Source organism: Pygoscelis adeliae, unplaced genomic scaffold (genome assembly GCF_000699105.1).
Source record: "Pygoscelis adeliae isolate BGI_AS28 unplaced genomic scaffold, ASM69910v1 Scaffold174, whole genome shotgun sequence".
Classification (NCBI taxonomy): Eukaryota; Metazoa; Chordata; class Aves; order Sphenisciformes; family Spheniscidae; genus Pygoscelis; species Pygoscelis adeliae.
This window is the reverse complement of record NW_008824676.1, coordinates 141,909-168,880: the sequence shown is the minus strand read 5'-3', so window position 1 is coordinate 168,880 and position 26,972 is coordinate 141,909. Positions and strand designations below refer to the sequence as shown.

General features: G+C 39.8%; 1 protein-coding gene across 2 annotated transcripts in view; it reads right to left on the bottom strand.

The window, feature by feature from the left end:
* The window catches only part of ALPK2 (alpha-kinase 2), a 48,976-nt gene that overhangs the window by 7,548 nt on the left and 14,456 nt on the right, over positions 1-26,972 (bottom strand). For both annotated transcript variants that reach the window (XM_009323053.1, XM_009323052.1), the window contains 8 exons: positions 14,895-17,748; positions 12,134-12,281; positions 9,074-9,201; positions 8,939-8,974; positions 6,674-6,948; positions 6,464-6,552; positions 2,923-3,140; positions 986-1,034 (listed from right to left, as the gene is read on the bottom strand). In XM_009323053.1, the coding sequence (XP_009321328.1) occupies positions 986-1,034; positions 2,923-3,140; positions 6,464-6,552; positions 6,674-6,948; positions 8,939-8,974; positions 9,074-9,201; positions 12,134-12,281; positions 14,895-17,748 (3,797 nt within the window). The remainder of the gene's footprint in view (positions 1-985; positions 1,035-2,922; positions 3,141-6,463; positions 6,553-6,673; positions 6,949-8,938; positions 8,975-9,073; positions 9,202-12,133; positions 12,282-14,894; positions 17,749-26,972) is intronic.

The following is a 26,972-nucleotide window of genomic DNA, read 5'->3' as shown; positions in this document are numbered from 1 at the left end:
GATACCATCAAATCCCTTAACACATTTCCTTTTTTATCAGATAAGCAGCCTATACAAAGCTAAACAGACATCTTCCCCCCACCCATGCAGCTGACAAGAACACGGGCTCAAGAAAAGCTTACAGTCACTGCCTGCTATAGGAAGAAAAACTAACCATAGAGTTCTAAACTGAGAAAGAGTCTTTATAAAAGCTTGCATCATAAATGCATATTCTAAAGCTTTGGCACTTTTGCTGGCTCCAAGAGGGGTTTCAGCTGTGTTCTCTCATGCAGTCCCTGAAAATTCCTTGCAAAAAGGGCAATACAGACTGGCCCTTTTCAGGGCATCTCCTTCCCTAGTTCCCACAGCACTGTGGTAGATAGCCGCTCTTCTTCTAGCAGAAGAGAAGGAGGGGGGAAGGGTCACCTTGGCTACCGGCAGCAGGATCTAGGTATAAGCACTTGTATTTGCATTTGCTGGGGCAGGTGCTAATGAGTGCAAGCCCAGCTGGAGCTCTGGCTCCAACAGTATGCTGGGGTTTGAGATATTTCCTCCACGGTCAGAAGCTCTGGGCAGCATAAACACCATGTCTTTCATCGTACCCCAGGCTGGAGCCAGTGTTGGCCCTGTATTTTCAGCCCCACTTTCCTGCAGCTGATGTACCACCAAGTAAAGTGCCTTACTTGCTTGTAAGTCACCAGAGACCTTGATTTCACTTTTGAAATGCCCTTTGAATAACCCTATTTTAAGGGAGGCATGAAGGAAAAGTAAAGCCCAATCTACAGTGTAGCCCCATCCTTTTAGAACAAAATAAATGTGTTTCCCTTATAGGCAGGTTCCCATAAATACGAACAAAAAGAAGTTAAAAGATTCAGATGAGGATTGTTTTCTTCCAAAGTTAAAGCAAGAATAAATTTCCAGTGCACCCTCCCCCAGCATATTTACACTGTGGAGAGACTGATGCGTAAAGCAAAACCATGCTGTTGAGAAGTAATTTTTCACTCACCCTTTGGCCAATGTTGCTATGCCAACGTCAGTTAACTTCATTCCTACACCTACAAGGCATCAAGGAAACAGAGAGCTTATGTTACACTAGAATTTCTAGGAATATCTTCAGATTCAAGAGCACCATATATAGAGGCATTAAATATTACTTATTGATTCATGTTTTTAATTTTCATTATTTGTCACCACTTTTTCAAAACATTTTAAAGTACCTCAATTAAAAATAGGATGTTTGTGCTCTGTATCACTAGCAATTTCTAGAAGTCAGTCTCATACCTGTAGTTTACAGATAAATAGTGATACAGATAAAGGTGATAAATAGAGCATAACTTGTTTCCTGTGCTAGACAGTCAGTGGGGGGAAGGAGGGGTGACACTTTGATGACTGCATGTTAAGAAACATACAAAATCTTTGCTTAGGCTCCTGCCCTGAGATGCGCATATTTATTTATGGGTTTTGTGGTTTTGATGCTTTTCAAACTTGGACTAAAATGTTTATCAGTAGGAATTGCATATTTGTTTTGCTAATCAAATAGCAAGAGGTCAGTCAACCTTATTTTTACTTTTTGGGTGAGAGATCCAAAATCCCTTTCTTATTCAGTATTTCCAAGAACTTGATTTTTTTAACCTGTCCCTTTGTTGACTTGTTTATAGGCAAAATGCAGTCCTGTTGTGTGCAATTTTTTCTGTACAGGAAAATGATGGTCTCAAGACCATTTTCCTTGGAGAATACCCTCAGAAATCTCAACTGGTATGCCTGAAAAATGCAGCCTAGATACTCAAATGAGAAGATGATCAGAGAGGAAGGATGTTTCTCTTCAGCAGCAGCAGGTATATTGTCCTTTGTGGCAGCAATCATTATAGAGCTTCAGATACCATTTCTGCTGTTGTGCTTCCCTTAGGCCAGGATTTTGTTCTTTCTTCTCCCTTTAAATTACTTCAGGGGTCTTGTTTAGATGTCTTCTTGATAATTTTCCTGCCTTCTCTTGTTAAAGAATATGGGGTATTTTCTAAAATTCCACCTTTCTTTGGTTTTCTTTAACAAGGGTCTGTCTTTCTCTGTTTCAAATACATCTATGCATACTGTGTTGGGTACAGGCCCAGCATTTCAGCAGTTAGGAGGAGTCACACACATAGAAGCGTAAGGGCAGCATTTAGTAAATGCAAGGAGGGCATTTCTTCACCATTCTTCTTTTTTGAAGGAACATGTTTCTTGAAAGCTAGCCAGGACCTGAATGTGGCGCATTCCACTGTTCAGAGATTGTTGGTAAGTATTTAAATACAAGAAAAAGTGAAGGACTAGGATGTTATTAACAACTGAACTCTTTAATTCACAAGATGTTTCATTAACCTCTGGCAGGTGAGACAGTAAGCCAGACTTGACTCATATTGAGTGTCCTGATTTAGTAAGGGGACATGTGGAAGAACAACTCTCCCGTTAGAGTGCATTTGTTTTTTCTTTTCCAAACTGTCTTCTTACAAGAACATAAGCTAGGTAAAAATTCCCTTTCCCTGCTGATTAGATAAACATCATAATACTGTATAGGTTAATACATGTTCACCCCTGCTGTCACAGTAGGCAATTAATGAATGTCTTTCTGTTCCCTAGGGTAATACACACACAAACACAGTGCACTTAAAATAGGCTGGAAAATAAAATATCCTCCCTCCCTCTCCTATCTTTTATTCTGATCTGCATGAGGTGCTGTATAAAACAGGCACAGGGCAAGGGTACTGTCCGCATCTGGAGAAGACTCTGCCCATTACAGCACATTCAGCATTGCCAATTGTCCTGTCCACATCCAGGACACAAAGTCAAGAATAACATTGCTCAGAAATAAGTCCCCGGAAGTTCTGCAGTTACGGCGATTGACTGTGAGTGGTCACCAGCCTGTATCATGGGAAAGCCATGTTATTGCCCCCGACTCAGACAACTCACCTTGCAGGTCAGTGACAAGCAAGCTCCCATTGGTCTTCTCATACACCCAGTGCTGGAAAGTGCAACACTTCTGGCCAGCCTCTGAGTCTCTTCTCAGGAAATTTACTTCCTTGCCATCCCTGACAGAGTATTTCACAAATTCCCCAACCAGCTCCTCCTCCACTGTCGCATAGGGGATGTTATTAGCAGGGCGATGAACAAGAAAAATAGGAATGATCCTGAAATCAAGGGATAAAAACTAGTAAAATCCAGAGAGTTCTGTCAATGAAGGAGTAAGAAACAGACAAAGTGGACAGTGATCTCAGAGAGTGAATGAACAGCTACCAAGTCTAAACCAAGCCAGGAGACATCTGGGTAAGATTCAGATTTCTAGGTAGCTCTAGATCATAATTGCATTATCCTCTATGTGCTTATTTCTTTGTATTATTTACTCAGATGTAAACTTTTTCAAAGCATACTTTCTAATGTTGCCCTACTACATCCCAAAATCTAAACTCTGCACAATAAAGGGTGCTTGCTTATTTTGGATTATCACTGCTTTAGCTGCTCAGTCTGACTCATATATGACTCAGTCTTTCTGAGGTGTTAAGCACCTGCAAATTTGATCCACTCCAGAAAGTGCTTTGCCCAAGACCAGTGTAAGTGGAGGATTTCTCAGACTAGACTTCTAAAACCTGACACATCCAAAATTAGCAAACACTTTTGATAATGAAAATACAAAGCAACTAATTTATCAAAAAAGTAAGAGGAAACAAGAAAGTCTCTGGAAAGATGATCAGATTTTCAAGACAAGTTGGCTCAAGTGAAAATCTAGAATCTGAAGATTCTTGGGCTTCAGCAAAGTTTGAATCCAGGTCAGAAAACTGCGGCTAGTTCTGTATGAAGTTTTCAGGAAATTGCAAACTTGACAAAATTTGTCTCATTTTATTCGTTTAGAAATTGAGCTAGTTTAGCCAGAAAGACTTACAAAGTTTTGGAGGAATACAGGCTAGGTCCATTTATGTCTAAAGATGCACCATGCCAAAAACTCACATCCAGTATCAAATAAAATTTTGCTTGGGGTTTCATGGTCTTCCCAGAGAGAAACGCTGAATGTGAAGTCATACTGACAACAGTCTGGAAGGAAGCATCTGTCTCACTGGCAACATGAACTTCTTGGTTACCAAAGTTCCTGCTGTCTGAAAAGCAGTGTTCTACCTCACAGATAGCCGCCTTCTGTTTGTACTTACACTGGAAAAACTCAGCATTCTTGTTAGGCAGCACTCCGATACTACAGTATAAATCTCCAAAATTAAAACCTTAGAGTAAGCAAAAAAGTGACATCATTGTATATTAGAGTGGAATTTAATACTGCTCTGAGATAAGGTCATTTTGGAAAGCCATTCAGCTGGAGCTGGTAACAGAACATAACCGTATTTTATCAGCTAGCTCACAAGAGCTCCTAGCAGTATCTCAGAACAAATGGGGGAAATGACTGTCACCACAAAACAGGTTTCTAGTTACTTGCTTTCTTACAAACAGCCTTATCTCTTACAGCAACACTGCCAAAGGAGTGGTATAGTTGCTTCCAGACATACTTGTAGTGGATTCTGGAAGTGGCAGAATCGTAAATGTACATATGTACTCCATATACATTGAAAGGAGGTCTAGAAGAGTTAGTCATGGGACAGAGAACCACATATAGCCAGAGCACTTCTGTATAAGTCTTCCAGTCCTAGTCCACAATCAAGCTTTATTGACACCATTAATTTATTTGTGATAAATATGTAAATTTGTAAAATGTGATATTTTACTCTTATTGTTATAGCACATGCAGTTAAACTGGTACAAATGGCCTTTATACTAGTAGTTACTCTCTTTCTAAGGAACAATCACTGTGACTGTAGGCACTTGTCTAGTTCTAACCTACTCATTCAAGGTATGAGATCAGCTTAACTCTACCAGTATCATTAAAGTGAACAACTAGTACTAGTATATAAGGCTCCATATAGTTTCATATTACTGCACACTGAAAGGAAAATAAATGGGTCACTGGTTAAAGGAAATGTTAGTACTACTCCATTGTGGAAGTATCGTAAGTAACCTCAAGACCACAGAATCTCTCTCCCCCTCCTGCCCTTTTATAAATGTCTAGCTGCCAGGCCACTGACTACTATAGGGCAGTGCTTTCTCTATCCTTTCCCCAGCTTTCTCTTACAGTCAAACGTGCACAGATAGGCTAAGGCTGTAGCTTTAAAGCTAACCCTGGAGAACCTGGATGACTTTTCTCTTGCTCTATTTCCCTTATAAAATGTTGCAAGGAATATACCCTCTTTTAAATGCAAGTTTGGTCTGACAAGGGCTGGCTACAAGAAAGGAATCTAGCCTTAAAATTTTGAAATTAAAAAGCAAACCAAAAGCATATGCACATTATCTCTTTTTGTTCCTAGCTGCTGTCTTCCAGCCAATTGTTTAGAATAAAGCACCAGATCTGAACCTTCCATGTGCCTGTTATTTGCACCCGACTTCTAGTTTTTGTAGGATACGTGCTCTCTCTCTCATATCAAAACTAGAGGTTATATCCTGTGCCTAGAGAAATCTCTCAAACACAAATCTTACCAAGAGCAATATATTTCCAGAAAAGAAGCTGACTTGCACAAATATTTTCCCTAAAAGATTTCACTGCCATCTCCATCACTGTTTCTAATCCTGAAAAGGCTGCTTTAAGGAATCATTCCAGAGGCTGTGTTTTAAGTGGTCCTTTTTTTCAGGGAATCAGTGCAGCTGAGCAGATCTTGTGTCATCTAAATGGAGATGGAGATTTAGCCTGCTGTCAAGCATGTAGGTCTTATCCTTGAAGCAAGGCAGATGGAATTGCAACCATCCATTGCAAATTCAACTCTACACAGTAACCTGACACTGGAACAACAAATCCGTTGAAAAAGATCTATTACGAAATCGTCAAGGTGCCACTTCCCAGCCTCAGAGGCAGAGGTGAACCTGTATTGAGCTACTGGTCTGATGTACACATATTCAGGAAATGGAAAACTTCTGATATGAAATAAACCAATCTTTGGGAAAACCTAGCATCAGAGTTGAGCCTTCTGACTTAAGCCTCTCTTTACATAGAAAACTTGCCTATGGAGTGACTTCATACCAGCTTTAGAATGATCATGATTTCTCTCAAGATTTCATTTTTAATGAAAAGTTGGAAGGCCTGACTTATCCCCTACTGCTGTTACTAGATGATACTAGTAGTATCACCTACTGGTGTTACTTCACTAATACGAATAATTTCCTCTAAATTTATATCAAAATCATGCCTTTTGCCTGCTATTTACTGTCGTCACTCCTTATTATCCTTCTCTAAGGGGAATGGAATCTCTCTCACCACCTTGATACTCAATATTATTTAGGTCATAACTCCAGCTGTAACACTGTTCTCAGGATTCCTCTTTCTTCTTCTTTAGTAATTACTCCTAGCAGTCAGTGGGCAGCTGTGACACAGTACAATACACACACGCATACGTGTATATGTATATAAAAATAGATATATACTCACTCTGGTACTTCCCCAAAGCCTTCCAAGGGTTCAGCTTCAGCTGCATATATCTTCGCATACTCTCTTGCAGTATTTTGGACACAGCATTCCTATATTACAAACAGATATGCCTATGGAATATTACTCAAAACAATTAAGAGATCATCTGTCAATATTTGCAAGACAGCTTTTCCCCACAATTCTTACTGACAAAGGACAGGGGAAGCTTACCTGCAGTGCTAGTTTGTAGTTCTTTTGAACCAGATCATCCTTACTCTTGGTCCCATATGAGATCGCATTGTGCACTTTGAGAACACAGGGGTGGCCAGGACTGAACACTGGCACGAGGCCTTGCATCACTTTACTTCGGAAGGCTTTCCGGTGCATGCCTTCACCAAAGTGAAGCTCTTCTGTAGCTATTATTCCATGCAGGTTCCCACCAAAATAGCTGTCACTGATGAAATCTTCTCTGAACATGAGCTGCATGAATTCAATTTCTTCCACACCTAAAACAAAATGCCACTTCGTTCTGCACAACTTCCTTCTGCAGTCACATGGAAAGGGCTGGACATGGGAGAACAAATGCATCTCTCCATAGAGTATTAAAGAAAATGCCCAATGGACACAGAATACATGGCCTCACTTGTGTTAATAAGGGGCTGAGACCCTGCTCCTCTAAATTTAGCTTGTTGCCTGTACTGTTGAAAGCCAGCATGGAGAAAGGTGGCAGTTCAGGTTCATAAGGAGAGAATACAGAGTGTAGCAAACAAAAAACAGAGGTAAAGACCACAGAATCTTGTTTTTAAAACTATTAGGGGAGTTGTAAACTGGAGCTTCAAATTAATGTGAAGTAAGTCAAGCTGACTGAGAACTAAAGAGGCATTGAGGGAATACAGAGATCCTGCCAACTCTGCTTTTTTGGGAAGACAGAGACAGTAATAAAGCTAATGTACAGCAGTGTATGTAGATACGAATTTAAAAGTAGAACACAGTTCTGTGCCCAATGTGCTCAGAGCACATTCTTCCAAAGCTAGCCTGTCTTTTCAGAAAAGCCAGAAGTTGCTGGTACAACCAGAGCTTCTTTTAGCTTTCAGCTTGGAATGTTTTCAGGGAAAGATTCTGCCAACATGTTTGTAGAGGCACTCAGCTGAAAGAGGTCTCAGTCCTTATCCTATACAACCATGATGGAAACATGCCTTTCTTAGTCAAAGCCTTTTCAATCAAAAAGCAAATAGATCAATTTTAGTGATCTTTATATTCAGGAGAAATTGGTATAATATTTCTCTTATGCCCCCACCTGTGGATTTTGAAGGTACCAGTAGCATAAGAATGTGTGCCTAAGTTTGTTACAACTGAAATCAAGCAGGATTATGGATTTCACCCTTTTAAATGATCACTGGAATACAAACGGAAAAAAAATATAGGGGGAAAAAGAAGTGGTGAAGGTTAAGCACTGAGACAAACTAAACAATTCTAACTGCACTTCAAGTCTCTGTAATCACAACATTTCAAGGAACATCAGTGGAAAAGATAAATAGGAGAACAAAAGGTATACACTACACAGCAATGCAGTCCTTCCAGCTCCCCTTTGTAGTTATCTCTGGTTTAGACTCTGTACGCTATTGCCTCTCTTTGAAGCACAGAGGAAACAGTGCACATACAAAGCTAGAATTAGAAGGCTCCTTAACTCCACCTAAAATTTTCTGTTGATCAAAAGTTATACAGTGCTGTTACATGAAAAGTCCTGTCTTCATGTTAACAGGGAACTAAACGTTTAATTTTATTCTTCTAGAAAAAGAAAGAAAAATCAATTGGTTGAATGAAGTACTTGATTAGTACAGTGTGTTCAGAAATGATAAACCAATTTGCAATGCACTGTCTATCTTTAGCTGTAGCACAGCAAGACATATGCCAAGTGTGATTAAATGCAAGTTAACATATGGGGAAAGCATTCCAAATCTTCATGCCCGTCTTTCTCTTGGATTAAAGTTACATAGCAGGTGACTTGCAAAGACCATGTGTTCAAACACCACTGGCAAGTTTTTCTGCCAAAAGAGTTTTCAGTACTCTGTGTGTGCCTGTGTCTCTGTATGATGCGATGCAATGCTATTTCACTGTTTATTGTTTGTGAAGTGCTAGTGCATCAAGCTAACAAGAAGTTACACAGACAAGTTCAAATCAATGGTTTGTCACAGCAGGTACTCCATCACTCTGCACAAACCATTCCATCCTACAGCAGGGTATTTCACCTACAAAACTCCCATGAATTAAAGCGAAATTTTATCTTTGATGGTACAGCAAAGGTGAGTGCAAAAAGGGAAAGACAGCTAGCAAAAACACAATACTGATTCAACGGCTTCAAGGGATTCCCATAGTTTCCCACAGGATAATTGTAAAAATGTCTCAGTCTGGTTATATTTTTCCATCTTTTGTTCTATTTGGAAATCAGAAGGAACAAAGATTAGAGCACACATTCAAGCAGATGTGTGTACTTACCTTCCCAATTCTGAAAACTTGAGAGATGTTCCAAAACTACAAGGAAACAAAGAAACAGCTTTTGTAGCAAAAAAAAAAAAGAATGGAAACTGCCATTGTCATTATTATTAATTAAAATTATAAACTGGGATTTACCTTCAGAAGTCAGATTAAACTCAGCAGTCACCTTTCCATACATATTATTCAAGCAGCAATAATACATTCCCTGGTCTTTGTTACTGGCTTTAGCTATTGCCAAAGAGACAGGAGAGTCATCCTGGGCACTGGAACAGAAGATGTTAATTTTCCACATTAATACTTTTAAAAGACCTTTCCTGATTATTCCATTTATCTCTCCTCCTGTCCCTGGATTTCCGTCCCTCACTGCAAAGACTGATTTAAATATGATGCAAGTAGACAAAATATTTTATTTCACCTAGAAGTGAAATACTTAGAAGCATTCAGCCTATTATGTGTTTCACAATAGATGATCCTACCATACTCTGAGAGAAAAGTACCTCAATCAAATCTAAAAATAATTAAACCACACCAAAAGGCATTCTAATATCCCTATCAATATCATGGCCAAATATATAAAGTATGAACATATAAAAGCCAAAAATGTTGTATGCTGACTCCTCACTCAGCTTTCTCTGTTTCTTTGCTTTTTTCAAGCTAGATATTTACTCTCTGATGTCTGTATATACAATTTCACAAATGGATCAAAGGCAGATATTATTAACAGGGGTGCAATGACACATGAATGCAGTTACAGTACTTGCAGACCCAAGCTGGCTCTGGCAGCAATAAAACCACACTGAAACAGTGCTATGCCTGAGTGAAAAGTCCTCTTAGACCATGAAGGTTTTCACATGTACCACAGTGGATGTCCATGAAAGTATTTATCTGCAAGCCAGATAATCCATGCAGGGAGTATGGAGACCTGGCTATTGTGCTTTAAAGCTTTTGTGAAGTGAATTAGTGAAGATGTGCACAGTTTTGTTGGCAGCATGAAGTTTCATGATATTTTGGCATACTGGAGAACATATTTGTCCAACAATAGTTTTTAAATTAAATTACTTAGGAGATATTAATATTACTAGCAATGTGTATTTTTCAGTACACATATTTCCATGTGTTGACAGGTAATAAAAATTTAAAGATTTGTTGCCTAATTTCCTGTAAACGCCCCCTATTGAAAGTAAAAGCTAAGATGTACCAAACAATCCAGATTATGTATTTCTGTAGACTGATGTACACTTCCAAAAGAAGAAACAGTGCTTGGGTACACACAAAACAATTAGTTGGATTTCTATTGTGATGGAAGGGAGATTTCCACTGAACTCTACTGAACATTTTTGAAGTAAAAATTGTAATTAGGAATCTCTCTTACTCTAAATCTCTGTTATATATTTCACTTTCATTCCAACATTTTGAAATATATTTATCCTATGAAGTTAAAATGCAAATATTTTGTTATCACATATTTTACTTATCACTGCAAAAATGGATAAATTTGATATCTCTGCAATGTTTATTTGTTAAAACACTGCAAAATTATTTAGCAGATAATGGTATGTACTAATATTACAATGGATATTGTAATACAATAAACAAAATCAGTATAGTTAAAACAACAAGAATCAGAATGACACGGGAAGTTTAACCAATTCGTGGAACTTCTTCTCTCCCCTTAAAAGAACATCTTAGAAGATGCCTTCCTACAAAATTTACTCACTTTCACAGAATTGTGCATTCTGATGGAAAAATCTTTTCTTTTTTTGCTTTGGGTAATGTTAATTTTGTATTTTTGAAAAATTAAAAACAGATTTTAAGAGCTATGTGATAAGAATGTCATTACTGCTACGGAAGAAAATAACTCGTTTCATAAAAACAGAGTTTTAAGAAAAGCTGGAAAAGATCCTGATAAAGGCCTTAAGAAGCTTTTACTTCCACCCTTCTCATTGGACTGCTTCTTGTGACTCAGAGTCAGATTAACTGGCTGGGTTGAGGGGAGAGATCATTCTTCCTTAAATTCAACTCCCATAGTTTAATCCAATCAGCTTCAAGTTCCACTCGATACAGAATATGAAGTTCAAAGTAGAATCATAGACTCCCAGAGTGGTTTGGGTTGCAAGGGACCTTCAAAGATGACCTAGTGTAACCCCCCTGCATGGGCAGGGACATCTTTCACTAGATCAGGTTGCGCAAAGCCCCATCCAACCTGACCTTCCAGGGATGGGGCATCCACAACTTCTCTGGGCAACCTGTGCCATTGTCTCACCACCCTCATAGTGAAGAATTTCTTCCTTATGTCCATTCTAAACCTGCCCTCTTTCGGTTTAAAACCGTTGTCCCTTGTCCTTTCACTACAGACCCTGGTAAAAAGTCTCTCTCCATCTTTGTTATAAGCCCCCTTTAAATACCGAAGGGCCACAAGAAGGTCCCCCTGGAGCTGTCTCTTCTCCAGGCTGAACAACCCCAGCTCTCTTAGCCTTTCTTCACTGGAGAGGTGTTCCAGCCCTCAGATCATTTTCATGGCCTCCTCTGAACCTGTTCTAATAGGTACATGTTTTTCTTGTACTGGGGACCCCAGAGCTGAACGCAGTGCTCCAGGTGGGGTCTCATGAGAGCAGAGTAGAGGAGAATCACTTCCCTTGACCTGCTGGGCACACTTCTTCTGATGCAGCACAGGATATGATTGGCTTTCTGGGCTGCAAGTGCACATTGCCGGCTCACATCCATTTTTTTTGTCCACCAGTATTCCAAGTCCTTCTCTGCAGGGCTGCTCTCAATCCATTCATCCCCCAGTCTGTATTGCTTCTGCAGAATAATCACGTCAAGCTCTACATTGCATGTTAGTTGTTTCAGCAATTCACTTCCACCACACAAGGACAGACAGCCTCCCACATATTAACCAAGCGTGTTTATGTTGTTTGGCTGGGTGCTGAGGTTGAAACTTCATTTGATCTTTTACAGTACTTGAAAGTTGGATGAGACTGGTTATGAACAGGCTGAGAGGAATTACTGGTGATGGAATGCAAACTATGACCACTATTAGTGCACTGTGTGAAGATACGCTTCTTAACGACCCTGTTTAAACTTATTATTTGCACCTATCATACTAATCCTCTCAACAAGTACAAGAGTGAATCAATGGCATATTTTCCCAAAAGCTATTCAGAAACTACCAGTCCTTCAGAAACATTCACTCACCTTCTCTGCAGTCGAGCTAGTAACTTGGAATCTTTAGTCCATGTAATGGTGGAGTCACCATGAAGGTCACCAAACTGACAGCATAGCTTAATATTTCCAGAACAGTCAGGCAAAAACTCTGCTTGGATTTTCTTCAGCAGCTTGGGAGCTTGAAACAGAAGAGCCACAGTTTAGGATTAGAACATAATGATATTGTTTTGGCATTTTAAAGGAATCCCAGAATGATTTGCAGATGTTAAGAATATGAATCTGACAACACTGGTAAATAATTATGATTTCTTCTGATGCAGAAACCAAGGCTTTAAAATACAGAGGTTTTAAAAGACTGATTCAGTGCCCCCCACAGTCAATGGAAATGTTTTCAATGCAAAGACATTTTGAATTTATGGAATAGGACCCAAGGGAAGTTCTAGCCTGAAAAGGCATCGACATAAAATAATTTCTTAGTCAAAACACATTCTCTCTGACTAAAGGACCAGCTGGTTTTATCAGTAAAAAAAAGACACCACAAAGGTACAGCATACCATATGGTTACATAATAAGAATTCATATTAACTGAATACTTGTACCTAGTAGATTTTTTTAACTGATCACAGCCTTTGAGAGAAAAGACTTTAAGACCCAGGAGATGCCCAGTCTCCAAGGTGTTCTTGGAACATACCTAGCCAGGATGAGACTCTTTGCAAGATGCAGTGATGGCACCATTTCCTTTAAAACACAGCTGAAGGGAGGAACCCCCACTTAGTGGTTAGATATCTGCATTTGGTAATGTCAGTGGCCTTTGCTTCCCTCTTCAGTTTCAAAGGATTAATTTCCCGCCTCTACAGAAAGTCCCTACCTTTCCAGCCATAGGGCACAGTTCTTTTGCTAAACATTGACCATCGTGTAGAACAAATCCAAGAATCACTCAGGTTACAGAAAGACAGCACTCTGCCCAGTCTAGGGAAGGTCCTGATAACCTGGTTCTCTGCTAAGACTTGTTTTCTGCCTCACAGAACGCTCCAGCGTCTTCTGCATGTGGGCATGGCGTGAGCGGGAGGATTGAGGGTACTTGGAAAGAAAGGGAATCAATATATACTTAGGGAAAGGTTTTGGGATCGTGACACATCCCTGCACTCAAGTGAGACATCCCTGCTAGATGTAAGGGATATAAAATGCAAGATGTTATGTCTCCTACTGTATTAATTCTGAGCTGCTGCACTCTGAATGAGCTGGCATGACACATCTCCCTCAGGGATCCCATTCCAGCAGTCTAACTTTCCACACCTAATGCCGAAGGAATGCTGGATCCAACTCCAAGGGTCAAGCACCTGGAATTCACTGCTATGTTTAACTTGTAGTCACTGAAGTCCTTAGGCCTAAGAATCTTGCTGAATCAGGGCTAAAATGACACAGACAGTATGTGACAGAACTGTAAATAGAACTAACAGCTCCAGATTCCCTGCCCTAACCACAAAGTCATCCCTCCTGCAGCTGAAAATAATATAAAAGAGAACACTGAGTATATACCAGACTAACCATACCAACCTTCCCTTAATGCTGGGAAAAGGTCCACACAATTCTCTGAAGTACAAACATACATTCATTTCAGTCTAGACTAAAGCAGATCAGAAGCAGGTTAAGAAAACTCAGTCTTATCTGATGCAAGCCTGAATGTTTAAAACATTTTTCAAGCATAGCCTCAGGTACATGGAAAAAGATCAGGCATTTCTCAGTAATTGCAGTTTGCTTGCTCTGCTTTGAAGGAATGTGTCTCTCCTCCCACACATTTGGTTCTGGCAAAGGACACATCTTCGAACAGAGAAAAGTTTGGGGTTTTTTTAAATGTGATTGGAAAAGTAGAACTCTCACCAGACCGCACTGTAATTAGACTCTCTGAAGAGCTTCATAGTTGTGTAGCTTACTTTTAGTCACTGTTCAGTCTTGCTTTGACCTATTAAATTATTTTATGATGTGAACATGAAATGTAATGTCAAAAGGTAAAAATAAGACCTTGGTCCTTGCAAAGTATCCATAGAAACCACAAATACCTCATCTGTCTAGCTGTTACACTGTTGCTACTCCTGTCTGCATTTTGTTTTACCTAATAGCAACCTCCTAGAGACTGTGACAGGCAACCTGAACCTCATTTCAATTATGTTTTCTATGTCAGTTTAGTATTGCTAATTTCATCAGTGTCATTTATGACCAACAGTGGTGAAAAGGAATGCAGAACCAGCCATCAGTCATCAGATCGGACTGCAAAACATTATGTTTATCAGTGGTACCCTACTAATAACAATAATACTTTGGTAGTAATAAAACCATTTGGTAACCAAGAGAGGGTAATTGCATTTGGAAGCTACAGTGTAGGAGCATAACTGGGAATACAGCCCTGCGGGAACATAACAACGTGCAAGTACTGCGCTTGCAGTTGCTGTATTGTGTGGTTATGTGGTACCATTATGCTATACATTCCTGAAAATGTTACTCGAGGAGACAAATGAAGAAGTAACTATTTCAAAGAGGTTAAAAAGTTCATAAATTTAACACATTTTTGCCAGCTAGGAAAAGGAGGTTAGGGAGGGTTCAGCTCTGTGGCACGGGGACAGCACTAGTTACTAAGTTCACAGAACTGGAAATTAACATCAGTGAGGGCAGGACACCTTTAGCTGATATGATTTAGACTAAAGGAGGCTTGCAGTGTGTTTAATGAATTTGAATTTCATACTGTAGCCAGAACGATGGGAAAGGACAGAAATGAAAATCGGATTTCTCTTACCTTTGGTATCCTTTTTCAAAATTAGTTTCCTTTGCTCTTTTCTATCTTCTTTATGAATCATGCCTGCCTCACTCTTCACAGACTTTTTAACACAGCTAGGATCCTTGCTGACATTTCCTCTCTCCTCCAGTCGGGGTTTTTTTGACAGTGTTGCTGGTGGTAATTTCTTCTTAGCTCCAGTAGCTAAATGCCCACTCTTTGCTGTGTCTTGTTTACATTTGATGGGCTCAGGCTCAGCAACAGTTGGTGATGTCTGGCAGGATTTCAATCCTTCTTGATTTCTTAGCGTTTCCGCATTGACTGGGAATGGATCATATGCGGTCAACGCTATGGAGAATGGCTGAGTTCTGCTGTAGGGTGGTTGCTCTTGAAAATAGTGGTCGCTCCCTGAATTAACTGGTGACAAATTAACTAAACCACCTACTATGTTCTCTGATGTCATGACTTCTTCATCTTTATCATACTCAGTACACTTAATTGAATTATCAACCTCAGTTAGCTTGCTGGAAGAGATCAAGTCAGACCAGGACTGCTCAGTGCTAATATTCATAATCCGTCTCTGAGCCTTGGAGCCAGTGTGCAAAGTTTCAGCTTCATCTGGGTTATACTCAACAGCTCTTTGAATCTCTTGCTTATTTTCACACAAGACTGCTTCCTCCTTGTTTTCTTCAGGTACCCTATGGAACTGATCCTGCAATACCTTGCAGAAAGTTTCCAGCGCACTCCAATTTTCATCTAGTTTGACTGCAGTTTGTGTGGATTCAGTTTTTACCTGACTTCCTGTGCTAGGACACCCCATTGTTGATATACTGGTAAGAAGGCCCTCTGACCGGCTTACAGGTGTGAAGAATGGCAATGTTTCTTTTACAGTCAGTTGTTGGATATCTAACTGATTACTGGTATCTCTATAATCCTCATTTGCTATGCTGTGGTATTCATTTTGAGTCTTTCTAGGCAGTGGGGTACTAACTGATGTTACACTTTCAGATGCGTACGTGTGATTTTTTGAAGACTCTGTTTTTAACTCTTTATCAGACTTGAAGGTGCTGTCGACAAAAAATACATGTTGTTCTGATGTATTATGAGGGGAAACTGCAGTCTGACTCTCTGAAACAGGACTAACTCCTGAGCCACAGGAAGTTTCAGCCCTTTGTTCACCTATACAAATCTCTCTCTGTTCTTCTGTTTTACATGGTTCACATCTGGGCACTTCTACATAAAAATCTCTTAAAAATGGATCCTCAGAAAAAGGAAGTGACACTTCTTGTTTTTCTATTTCTGTCAGTTGGTCTATATTTTGGGGTAAATTCTTACGTGTTATGGTTTCAGGAATCTTAATTAAATTAGGCAATTGCATTAGGTAACCGTATTTCTGTGCATTAGAAAAAACTTGAAAATCTCGACAGTCATTATTTTTTGAAAGATGATAACTGTCAGAATTAGTGTCATTTTGTGCATTCAAGTCTGAGTGATTACCTTTTTCTTGTAAATTCTCTTCATAACTTTTGTGTATGGTGTTAATAGAAGAGTGTTCATGTGTAAACTGATTGGTATTTTCACCAGGGAAAATGTCTTTCTCTTCAGGGAAATAAGCCAGTTCTTTTCTTGCTGGGTAACAGTCTCTAAAATGACACCCTTTACCAGTTACAGACTCATTTATCAAGGATATGTTGTGCTCAGTATGAAGTAATTGTCCAGTTGTCCCATGTGACTTATCTGACATGTAAGCTGGGTTTTCTTTGTCATATGCTAAATTACTACTCTGAGCATTTTTCAGTCTTTGAGGAGAAACTGCATCACATGTTTGTGAACCATTATTAATGGTAAGCTTTCCTTCCCGAGCAACAGTCATTTGAATGAATCCATTACTGTCAGTTAATGTTTGATTTGGCTTCCGCTCCAAGCACTCCCCTCTATTTAAGATGATACTATTTGCTGAAACACAAATGGATGGTGTTTCCGTTTTATTTCCAGTGCTAGAATCTAGACATATACCATCTGTTTCTACCACTTGTGCAAGACAAATGTTTCCTATGGATGCACTGTTACATGCTTCATCTGTTTCAAGTAGGTTATTAGAAACATTGCAGTCTTCTTTCTCTGTTCTTTGTCTACTAGCTGGCTGTGTAATAGGTTCCTGCTCTTCTATCAAATTTATTGGCAAAGGATGATCAGAACAGGTCTCCTGTACAAAGTTCAGTTCTCTGACTTTGCTATCTGTCAGCCTAATTTCTAAGCTTGTGATCCCCCGGTTTTCAAATGGGATTTGATAGTCTGAGTAATCTTCATGAAGAAGTTTCCACAGCTTGCCATGCACTGCAGATATATCAGCATCTCCTTTGCACTCAGCTTCTCCAGATTCCAGGACTGACTTGGGATTAGCTTCAAACAGAGATTCATCACATGACAGACTGCAGAGAATATCTGTGTCATTGCTATCGTGTGAGTCAAAACTATACCTTTGCTCTCCCTCCCTTGGCTCATCACATAGCTTTGCAGAAGAGAGAACAGCACACAAACAGTCTTGTTTATCAGGAACAGAGTCCGTATCCCATAAAGGAAAAGGTGAAACATCATTCTTTGATTTGTTGCCATTACTAATAATATTAATTCCTTGTTCACAAAAGACTTGTTGGTGACAACTTTCTCTCTTATCAGGAGCATGGTGTTGAGAATAGGTCTGTAAATTTGCATTTTTTACTTGTAATGTCTTTTCAGTACAGAGCATTTCTGAAGCTGGGTGGATGGTTCCTGCACTCTCACAAGTCATGAAGATGCCCTCCTTCTCTGTTCCAGGCTCCATACATAGTCTCTCACAATTCTGGGTAAAGATTTTAAGATTAGCACCTTGATTCTACAAAGAAGAAAAAAAGAGAAATGTAATTAAAAATTAGAATGTTGCTTGACACAGGCCTGAACTAGAGTTCTGGCTTGAAATATACCTAATTTTTTTTTTTTAAATATTTGTCAATAGTCAAGTTTCTGACTTGTAGCTATCAACCTAATGGATTTCAATCCAACTCCTGGGTCTTAACAGCCTTGAACCCTGGTAAGTTTCAGATCTGGATCCAAATGCTGAGAAATATAAAATGTAATCAAGATGAAGATCAATGACTGATATAGTTCAGCTAAAGGAAAACAGATAAAATAAAATAAAATAAAATAGTCATGTCTATGCCTTTTGCTAACAGTCAGAGTGTCCCACCATACTTATGTAATTATTACATAATCAAAACTGATGAGTTTCTGGAACTACCCAGACTAGTTTTTTGGGAGCTTACCTTCCCTTTTGCTCCCATCATGGGCATTGTTATCTTAAGTTTCACAAAGATGCTTTCTTAATATGTATTAGTCTTGAAAAGTTTCAGAGAATGCACCCCACATGTCTGCTGTGCTATGTACTTCAGAACAAGACTCCCACCAAGAAATTAACATCTCTGGGTCAGTTTTAAGCTGTCTTCGAAATTTGTCTTGGGTCACCTCTGACCCCTTGAGGTGACAAGTCCCGCTTCAAAAGGGAATGACAGAGATCATTCCAGATCTTGCCTCTGTCCAAGTGGTAACGAATTGCTCAATATAAGGCATATTCAGCCCTCCTCTAGCAATGAGACATGCATTGCAACCTTAGGGGCACTGCTGGGAAAACTGGCGCAGGAAATAAAAACCCATATTCCTCCTGCATCTCCTTTATTCTTCTATATCAAACTATTCCAAATCGTCACTTTATGTAGAAACAATCCATTCCTCAATTAAACTAAGCCAAACTGAACTTCATTTATGCAAGGAGTGCAGACTTTATTAAGAAGAACAACTGGCTGATGTTTGGGCTTGCATGGGATGAAGAAAGTGCTGCCATCTGCCTGGCATACAAAAATCTGTTAAACTGTTCACCATTCTCCTCAGAATTGAGCTTTCATTCTTAAATTCTTGTTCCAGAGTCCCTGCCAAGCTTTTGTTCTCCAGGATTTTCTCTAATCCTCTTCAGCTCTAAATCAATTCCATGGAGGTGGTGAGCATGTTTCACCCATAGCAATTCATAGATGGAGAAGCCTACAATTTTTTACTAGAGAAAAATGCATTGTTTCCTAAACTAATTATGCTTTATGCTTTTGTTTACCATTCATTTGCCAGAACAATCTGTAAAAGTAGAGAGCAATTTAGCAGTCAACCTTTGAAAAAAAATATTCACTTTCAAATAGCCATTAACAGGCTATAACAACACGGACCTCATGAATTAGTTTGTACATTTGACCATGTATCTTTCTAGCGGTTGTCTGAAGCTTTGTACCGACTCCCAGCAGAAATTAAGAAATGCTAAAAAACATCAGACTAAGTTTAAAAAACACCAATACTTGTAGACATTTTACACTTTTTAGCTTTTATCCAGCCACAAACTCAACTTCATAACTGTTTTGGGTTGGTTTTTCCCTCGTGAGTCCCAGTTCCATCCATAGTTATTTGTTAACTTGTAATGATGTGCTGGATGGCTGAAATGAACAACTGTGATACATAACGGGTGAGTCCTCTGGGTTACAGCAGAGCTGTAAATATGTAACGAGTGCTCGCAGACACAGAATTCAGAAGAGCGATTCTGAAAAGAATCTGTTGTTACTTAGTGAAGGATATGTAATGAAGGATTTCCCATGAGTTGCTGTGTGCTCAGGTAGAGGCAGGGGCTGCTCAGACACTAGGTTCTTAGTTTCCGTAAGTTCATGGTAAAAGGATTACCGGCTGTAGCAAATATTGCTTTCCTTTGCTGCAAAAGCCACCCACTTCAGTTGCAATTCTTTTCATCCTTTCTGTTTCTCCATTCAGCTTGAGTAGGATGTGGAGCTGACTACATGCTGTGGACAATGGGGAAGGAAGAGATATAGAAGATTTTTGTCAATGACTTTAACTGCTGTTCCCACCCCAAGCACCATGCAGTTGCCACCACAGTGTCTTCAAAACTCCTTGGCTAGTGCATACTTACCTAGAAACCCTGAGCCTAGGAATCTCAGCTCCACAACTGCAGTCCTCTCTGATTCCCAATGCTTTGGTCTCCTGCTCAAGTCTGCTCTGCAGGAGAAGATGCCAGTCTCTAATTCTTTGAGCTTAAGATGCACACCTTCTCTCAAGTCAAGGGGGATGTGGGCCTGGACGTGTCTCTACAGTCAGTTCCAGTTCTCTTCTCAGTCGGTCCTGAGCATTTGGTTTGAGCCTAGTGCTCCTTCTGCCACTTCCACTTCCCCTGCAAACCTCTGAAAAGCAGAGCTTATTTTTCTATTCCTTACAGCCACAGCAGCCTCAATCACAGCTTTTACTAACACCTGTGGAATTCTTGCTAAGTATGTTAGACATACGATCAGTCAGTCCCTACCTGCTGTTGGTATGAGACTGAAAATAGACAGCTCTCATGCCCACTGGAAAGTGGGCTGATTATTTCAAGAACCCTTTTATCTATCTAATCTGTATGTCCGTCCACGTTAGCATCTGTCTGTCTCAAGCATTTATAGACACGCAGCACTGTAGAGTCTAGACACACTGTCTGATGGCTGGAAAATAAATACAATGACAGAAGAGGACTTGTAATGGAGTGCCTTGCCTTGCATTTGACAAAAGTAGGTCTGAAAGCAGAATGCAATTTGAAGCCTCATCGTGGCACATTTATTAATTTTTTAATTGATATTTACCAGGGACATGTGCTCCTAGGGTATGTGGTAATCAGCTCCATGTTATTTTTGTTTGAAAGTACTTATAGCCAAATCCTTTAAACATGTTTTAGGAAACCTTGCTGGCTTTAACTTTGGTATTTTCTTAGATTAGATTTATTTCAGCTAACACAGTCCTAGAACTATTCATCTTGATTTGGTTTTTTGTTCCCTGTTCTCACAGAAGATTTCTAGGGTTTAATGCCATACATTTTAACAATTGCTTCAATTACTGGACAGTCTGCTCGACTCCAGGGGTCACAAAAGAATGGTAACAAACTAGAGAATTTAATTATGTGAATGCACTAGAACAAGTAATTTTGTGTGTGTGTAACAAACTGCCTGGTGCGTGATGACAGAAAGATGAAATCACACTTCTGTATTTAAACTCACACAGGAAATATACAGTCCATGTACCTTCATTATAAAGCCATGGTTACTGTGAATAAAGGAGGGATAAACGGGTAAGTCAGTTGCATAAGAGCTATGTAAAAGGAAAATGGAAACAGCCACTTCAAAACCAGAGCTTTCTTTTTAATCTATTGTAAAATCATGATGTAAGGAGGACCCTTCCTTGTTTTTTTTGCTCTGTTAATAAGACCCATTGTGTTCCAAAGCCTGACAGGAACAATTAAATGAAAAGCAAAGGAGGACCATAGGGAGTAAGTGAGCACTTTTGTCACCCCTTGAGTTATGGAATGAAACAGGGGAGAACACGGAGAAAAGAAGGAGAAATTTAAAAGGATTTTACTTCTTCATGGCAATCTGGTATCAGGAACATTTTCATCTGACAAGTCTCTGTGGAGATCTAGAAGACACGGATGACCAAACCGATGACCTACAGACCTGCAAAATGTTTTACAGGTGAAGTGAGCTTCTCCCAGAATGTTTCAAGTCACCCCTTGAATGTTTCAAGTCACTTCTTCAAGTCACCAGGAACCGAGGAACAGCACCCAATCTGTGGCCTTAAATGCTACGGTAAAACTGATCTGTCCCTTCAGCCCAAGCTGCGCTGGTTCATTTTCAGGTCTGGAGGTCTATTCAATCCATTGTATCATCCAACTTAGTGGTCAACATGTTACATTTTTTACTGTTTCTTTTAATGCTTTAATGTTTTAACGCTTTAATGTTTCTTTACTGCCATACTATGTTTGTAGAGTGCTGAGTTACTATGCAAGCTATGCATAAGTTTAAATCAGGACTAGATCAAAAATATAATTTTCTGAAAACAAAGCTCTGGCTCTGAAAGCCATTGACTCTCTTGTGGCAATAAAGACAGATCCATTTATGTTGTCTAGTTGCTTTACACGCTACCTCTTGTTTTGGTATTTGCACTCAGTATCCCATATTCACTCCTGCTTTTATGAGTTGCAGTGGATCCCATTTTGGTGGGAATGACAGCTTCCCTGAAGTTAAGAGAAATCCTTTCTGGATCTGACTGGCTCTTAAGCTTGGCAGGCTGTGCGCTGTTCAGTGATTGGCTTTAAATTACACTGAATTAACAAGCAATAGCAAATACTTGGGGGGCATTCTAAGAAATGTTGTATAGATTGGCTGCGCTTCAACAGCTTCAACATATGTAACTGCATCAACAGGATGCAATCCTACAGGTACTCAGGTTCCAGACTTGTGCCTGGGTTGAAACTGACCCAAAGTCAAAGACAGCAGTTACTTATTATATAAAGGTAAACTTCAATCTGGTGCAGCCCGTAGTGTGGTGGTTTTTCATTTTTAGCTTGTTTTATGATTTTTAAGATAAAATAATTCAGCCTGTGGAAGGTGATGAATTGATGCTCTGAGATCCATATTTACAAAACAGGAGAAACAGCACAGGAAGCCTGACTGGGAAGGATTATTGTTTGTGTTCAAAGGGAAGTTTAGGTAACTACCTCCATTAGTCATTGTTTGGGCCATCTAATAAAACCATCTGCAGAGAGGCCAAGTGATATTGGATACTAAGGAGACTGGGGCCATTAGTACCATATCTGGGAGGGTTTCATTAAATAAATACTTGATTCTTAAGGAGAGTTTTCAAGGTATGAGGCATGGGAATATAGCACCTGAGCAAGCTGTGTTATTTCATTTCATTACTGATCTGGAAGAAGAAGGAGTCAATGCACTTGTGAAAACAGCAAGTGCTAGCTTCTGGAACAGCATAAAGGAACTCAAAGACTATACAGACCCAGGCAGCCTGGGAGCTCTCCCAGTTCCTGGGACCCAGTGTGCCCTGCAGCCACATTCCAGTCCCATTTCAAGACAAGGTCTGGGCTCTTGCTGGTTCCTTTTTCACCCTGGTTTCCATTCAAAGAAGGAAGCCAGAGGAGCCACTGCATCTCAACAGGTGATCCACACATACCTCATAGGCAGACAAACCCAAAAAATTATGAATCTGAGCAGGAAATAAAACAAAATTAGATTCGGAAAAAAGCAAAGTAATGCACTTGAGAATACAATACACACATGCCAAGGGGAAAGATATCAGGGGTAAACTACACTGCTGACCAAGACATACAGATAACAGAGGGAAAAAATTAAATATGGCAGGTAATAATAAGGTCAATGGAGGTTGTGGTATGATACAGGAGCAGAGCTACAATTTCCTCTCTTGATGTCTCACATGTCACAACAAATAATGTTCAGAGACTTATTAAAAGAATAAATGATATAATTCCAGAAAAAATATTTTGATAGAGTGAAGGTTAAACAGAAACACCAGTACAAGTTCTTTGATTTGGAATTAAGGCGAAACTAAAAAAATATACTTCTGCTCTGCAGAAACTCTATGTTGTTAGCTAGAGTCAATAGTGATATTGACACTATCTTTACTTATCAGTATTTCTTGATAACAAAACTGACAGGCGTATCATAATTATCTCCTAAATAAACATATAAAGCTGGGATCTCCAGAATATGACAAAACACTAAAGAAAGCCATATACATTAGGTTGTGATAAAGCAAAGAACAGAAACGCAGCTAAATCACCTTACTGCTGTTTGATAAAAAGGTATGAGTAAAGATGGAATTAAAATGACCCTTTTCCACATGATTTTTTTAAAGACACCTCAGAGCATCACAAGAATCTTCGCAGTATAATCTGAGTTAGCTGCTGTTCTCTGCTCCCTTTGCCATACCTGAGAAATGGACCGTCTTTACCCAATGTGACAAAGTTTGTTTCTGGACTGAGTGACAAATTGTCACATTCACTTGCAAATAAACTCAGTAGGCATCAGTTAAGGCTATTCTGGTTCTCTTTCCCCTACAAAATGTAGGGATAATTTATACATCAGTCTCTCACCTGATCAGCTGAACCATTTCTGTTAATGAAAGCAAGAAGTTCATCTCTGAAATGAGATCATTAACTTTACCTCATGGTTTCTCACTGTTTTTTAAGAGGAAATAGTTTAGCAAGGTAATTATCCACTGTAAATAAAGTCTCCATGTTACATTTATATCCCTCTGTTTGTACAAAAGGACTGTAACAAACCATCCCGAGAATACAGACAATAAGTATATCACTGCCTCTGGATCAGAGCTCCCTCAAATCCACCATGTTTGCAACTGCTTTTGGTTTACACTGTTCTCCAGCAGTAGCTTAGTGGCTCTTTCTATTTCCCTGTTTCATGCAATGCCACTCAAATTCCTCTTTCCTAAAATAACATGGCACACCTGCCTTGGATTAGCTAAAATAACTCAATACCTGTAGTTATTTCAACTGCTTTACACAGGTGAAACAAAAGACATGAGCTATATTTTATCCTACAGATGCTTACTGACAGGCACATCCTGCTAGCATCCTGCTATTCCTGCTAAAGGGGCAGAAAAAGAGGAAGTTAAATAAGAACTATAGTATTTCAAAGGACAGAAAGCGAGTTCTCTGCCTTTGACAACAACATAGAACAATAGGCTGACCACGCACAGCTGTCATGGGTCCATGCTCTGATGTGGTGAGGATTTTCAATGGATGAGGTTTTTTGTATGTCTCTCAGGAAAGACTGGAGCCAACTATAACACAGGTGACAAAATGGGATGTTATCTGCCAGCCCTAGGGTAGATCCTATTGAATGAGCAGGGTTGATATCACAGCCTGCATGAGCTCTAGTTACTCATACTAGGACTCCTGTTTGCTCTGATGCAGAGCTCCTGCCCCTTAGCATACTGCTCAGGCTCAGACCGTTCCCTGGGAACACTCAGCTCTCATCTCAGCCAGACTCAGAGCAAAAGTCTGAGACAACGACCTTTTCAAGCAAAAATACCAACCACTCTAGCCTATTAGAAAGGATGAGGTGTAGCTTCTCACACTCTCTTTTTGGATCTGTGCCACATAGTATGAATATAATATTCAGAAACAAAGCATGCTAACCACTTGACGGAGAGTTATTCTGCATCCAAGGACTACTGAGTATTTTATACAGAGTGCAAAACTTTCCAATGAAGTGAAAAACTTTGAGAAATGAGAGACCTAATTTCTGCTAAGATTCAAAGTTGGAGGAGATTTGGATCCCAGCTTCCTCTGTTATAGGAAACAGGTTTAGGCAAACTGTTTTTTCAAAATTCCAGCAAAAGAACTGTGAGTAGTGGCAAGCTGCACCAAGAAGGAGCAAGAATACATGTCTCATAAAAAATTATAACTGACTAAGTTTTGAGCTCAGATAACCAAAAAGCCTTCATTTTTTCCAGCAACTATTCACTCAAATGAGACAAGAGGCAGAGATGTACTTTAAAAACATTTGAATGAAAAACGAAACAACTATAAGCTGATTGAAAATGATGTGTTGGGCATGCACAGTAATTCTTACTCATTACTGTTTTGGAACAGAAGTCCTCCTCGCCCATTTTGTATTCAAAGCCAGCCATTAAACCAGTTCCCATCCAACAGCTGTTTATTGGCCTACCTGAAACCATTTGCTGGGTTTCAATCTAACTCCTCACGGGCAGAGTTAACCCATCATAACTGTTCTGAAACCCTTTCAAACAGTTTCATTTTGCTCTTCTTTTGTTGTGTAACCCAACTCCTTCCTCCCCTCTTACCTTTCCACCCTTTCTGCATGTTGCTCCCAGCACACGCCCTCTCCTTCATGACAGTGTTGGAGTGCAGTGCACATGACTAGCACCTGCATTTCTGTACTAACCTCAGAGCAGGGAGCTCTAAACTTAAGAGTGCCCCAGCAACCAAACACTCTAAATCACAGTTCTCCTTTACACATGGCAGCTTCTAGGACATCACACACAACAGCAGATAGCTACCATCTTAACATATTGAACAGGGCCAGTAGCCCAACAGATGAACAGCTAGCTTCATTGGCCTATGCAGTCCTGGCAATTTTGGCTACCCTGGAATCTAACAAAGCAGAAGTATGACGTGCCAGACAAAATACTTTTTGTGCACAACCAGATTACCTGATTACTTGGAAGTTCTGTGTCAGTTCTGCTTCTCTCCTTTTTGTATAATAAAATTCAAAATTATCTAGAAGTGACATAAATTTATGTCAGGAAGATCAAACCAAGTATCTCTCAAGTTTTATGAGAACAGGCTGTTCTGACACAAGTGAAAACAAAATAATGGCAGGATGAACAGTAGATCTAATCAGCAGGGAAAAAACCGCTCTAGAAATATACAAACACCACATGCCATTCTTCCTGGTGTATCAGCGTAAATGTTAAGTATTTTGCTTATGCTCTCGAATCCCTCTGAACCTGCCCTTTCCAGCAGGACTTCACCAACATCGCTGGCATTCAGCAGGCCATAGACATGGGCTCTGTAATTCAGGAGTGACACCAGTACCTTGGGCTGAGTTTGCTGGCTGAACACTAAACAGAGACCGGCTCTTGAATGACATGCTGCAAACCTGAAGCCTCCTGGCTCTCTGTACAGTATGTAATATCATACAGCTGGTACGGTTGGCTTTTAGGACCTATTATTAATTAAGCTGCTTTGAAGCATTAGATAAATAAAGAATTTCACCTGGGGCTAGATCATGAGGTCATGAGAGGAGTCAGGAGACTCCCACCTTGACCATCTAATGGCAGGAGAAGTTACCCAGAACAGCAGTTGCTGCACAAGACAGACTGCAAAGGTTGTTCCATTTAGAGGCATCTTGGCACTAAGGGGAAGTGTAAATCCTTAAGTAATTAGTGCTGTGGTTCTCTGGCTGCTATGTACCTCTCAGCAGACCTGATTCACCACATGGAGAGGGAAAATACAACACTCTTCAAAAGCAGCCAGCTGTGATTTTTGCTACAAGTCCCTCACCTTGCTCCTGGCAGAGCTGTCTCAAATGTTGGGCTCCAGCTAATACCACAGTGCACTTTTACATAAACCTGTGTGCAGCAATAGGAGGTTGATTGTTTCTTGTCTTTCTTAGGTTACACAAGCAGATTGCTGAGGAG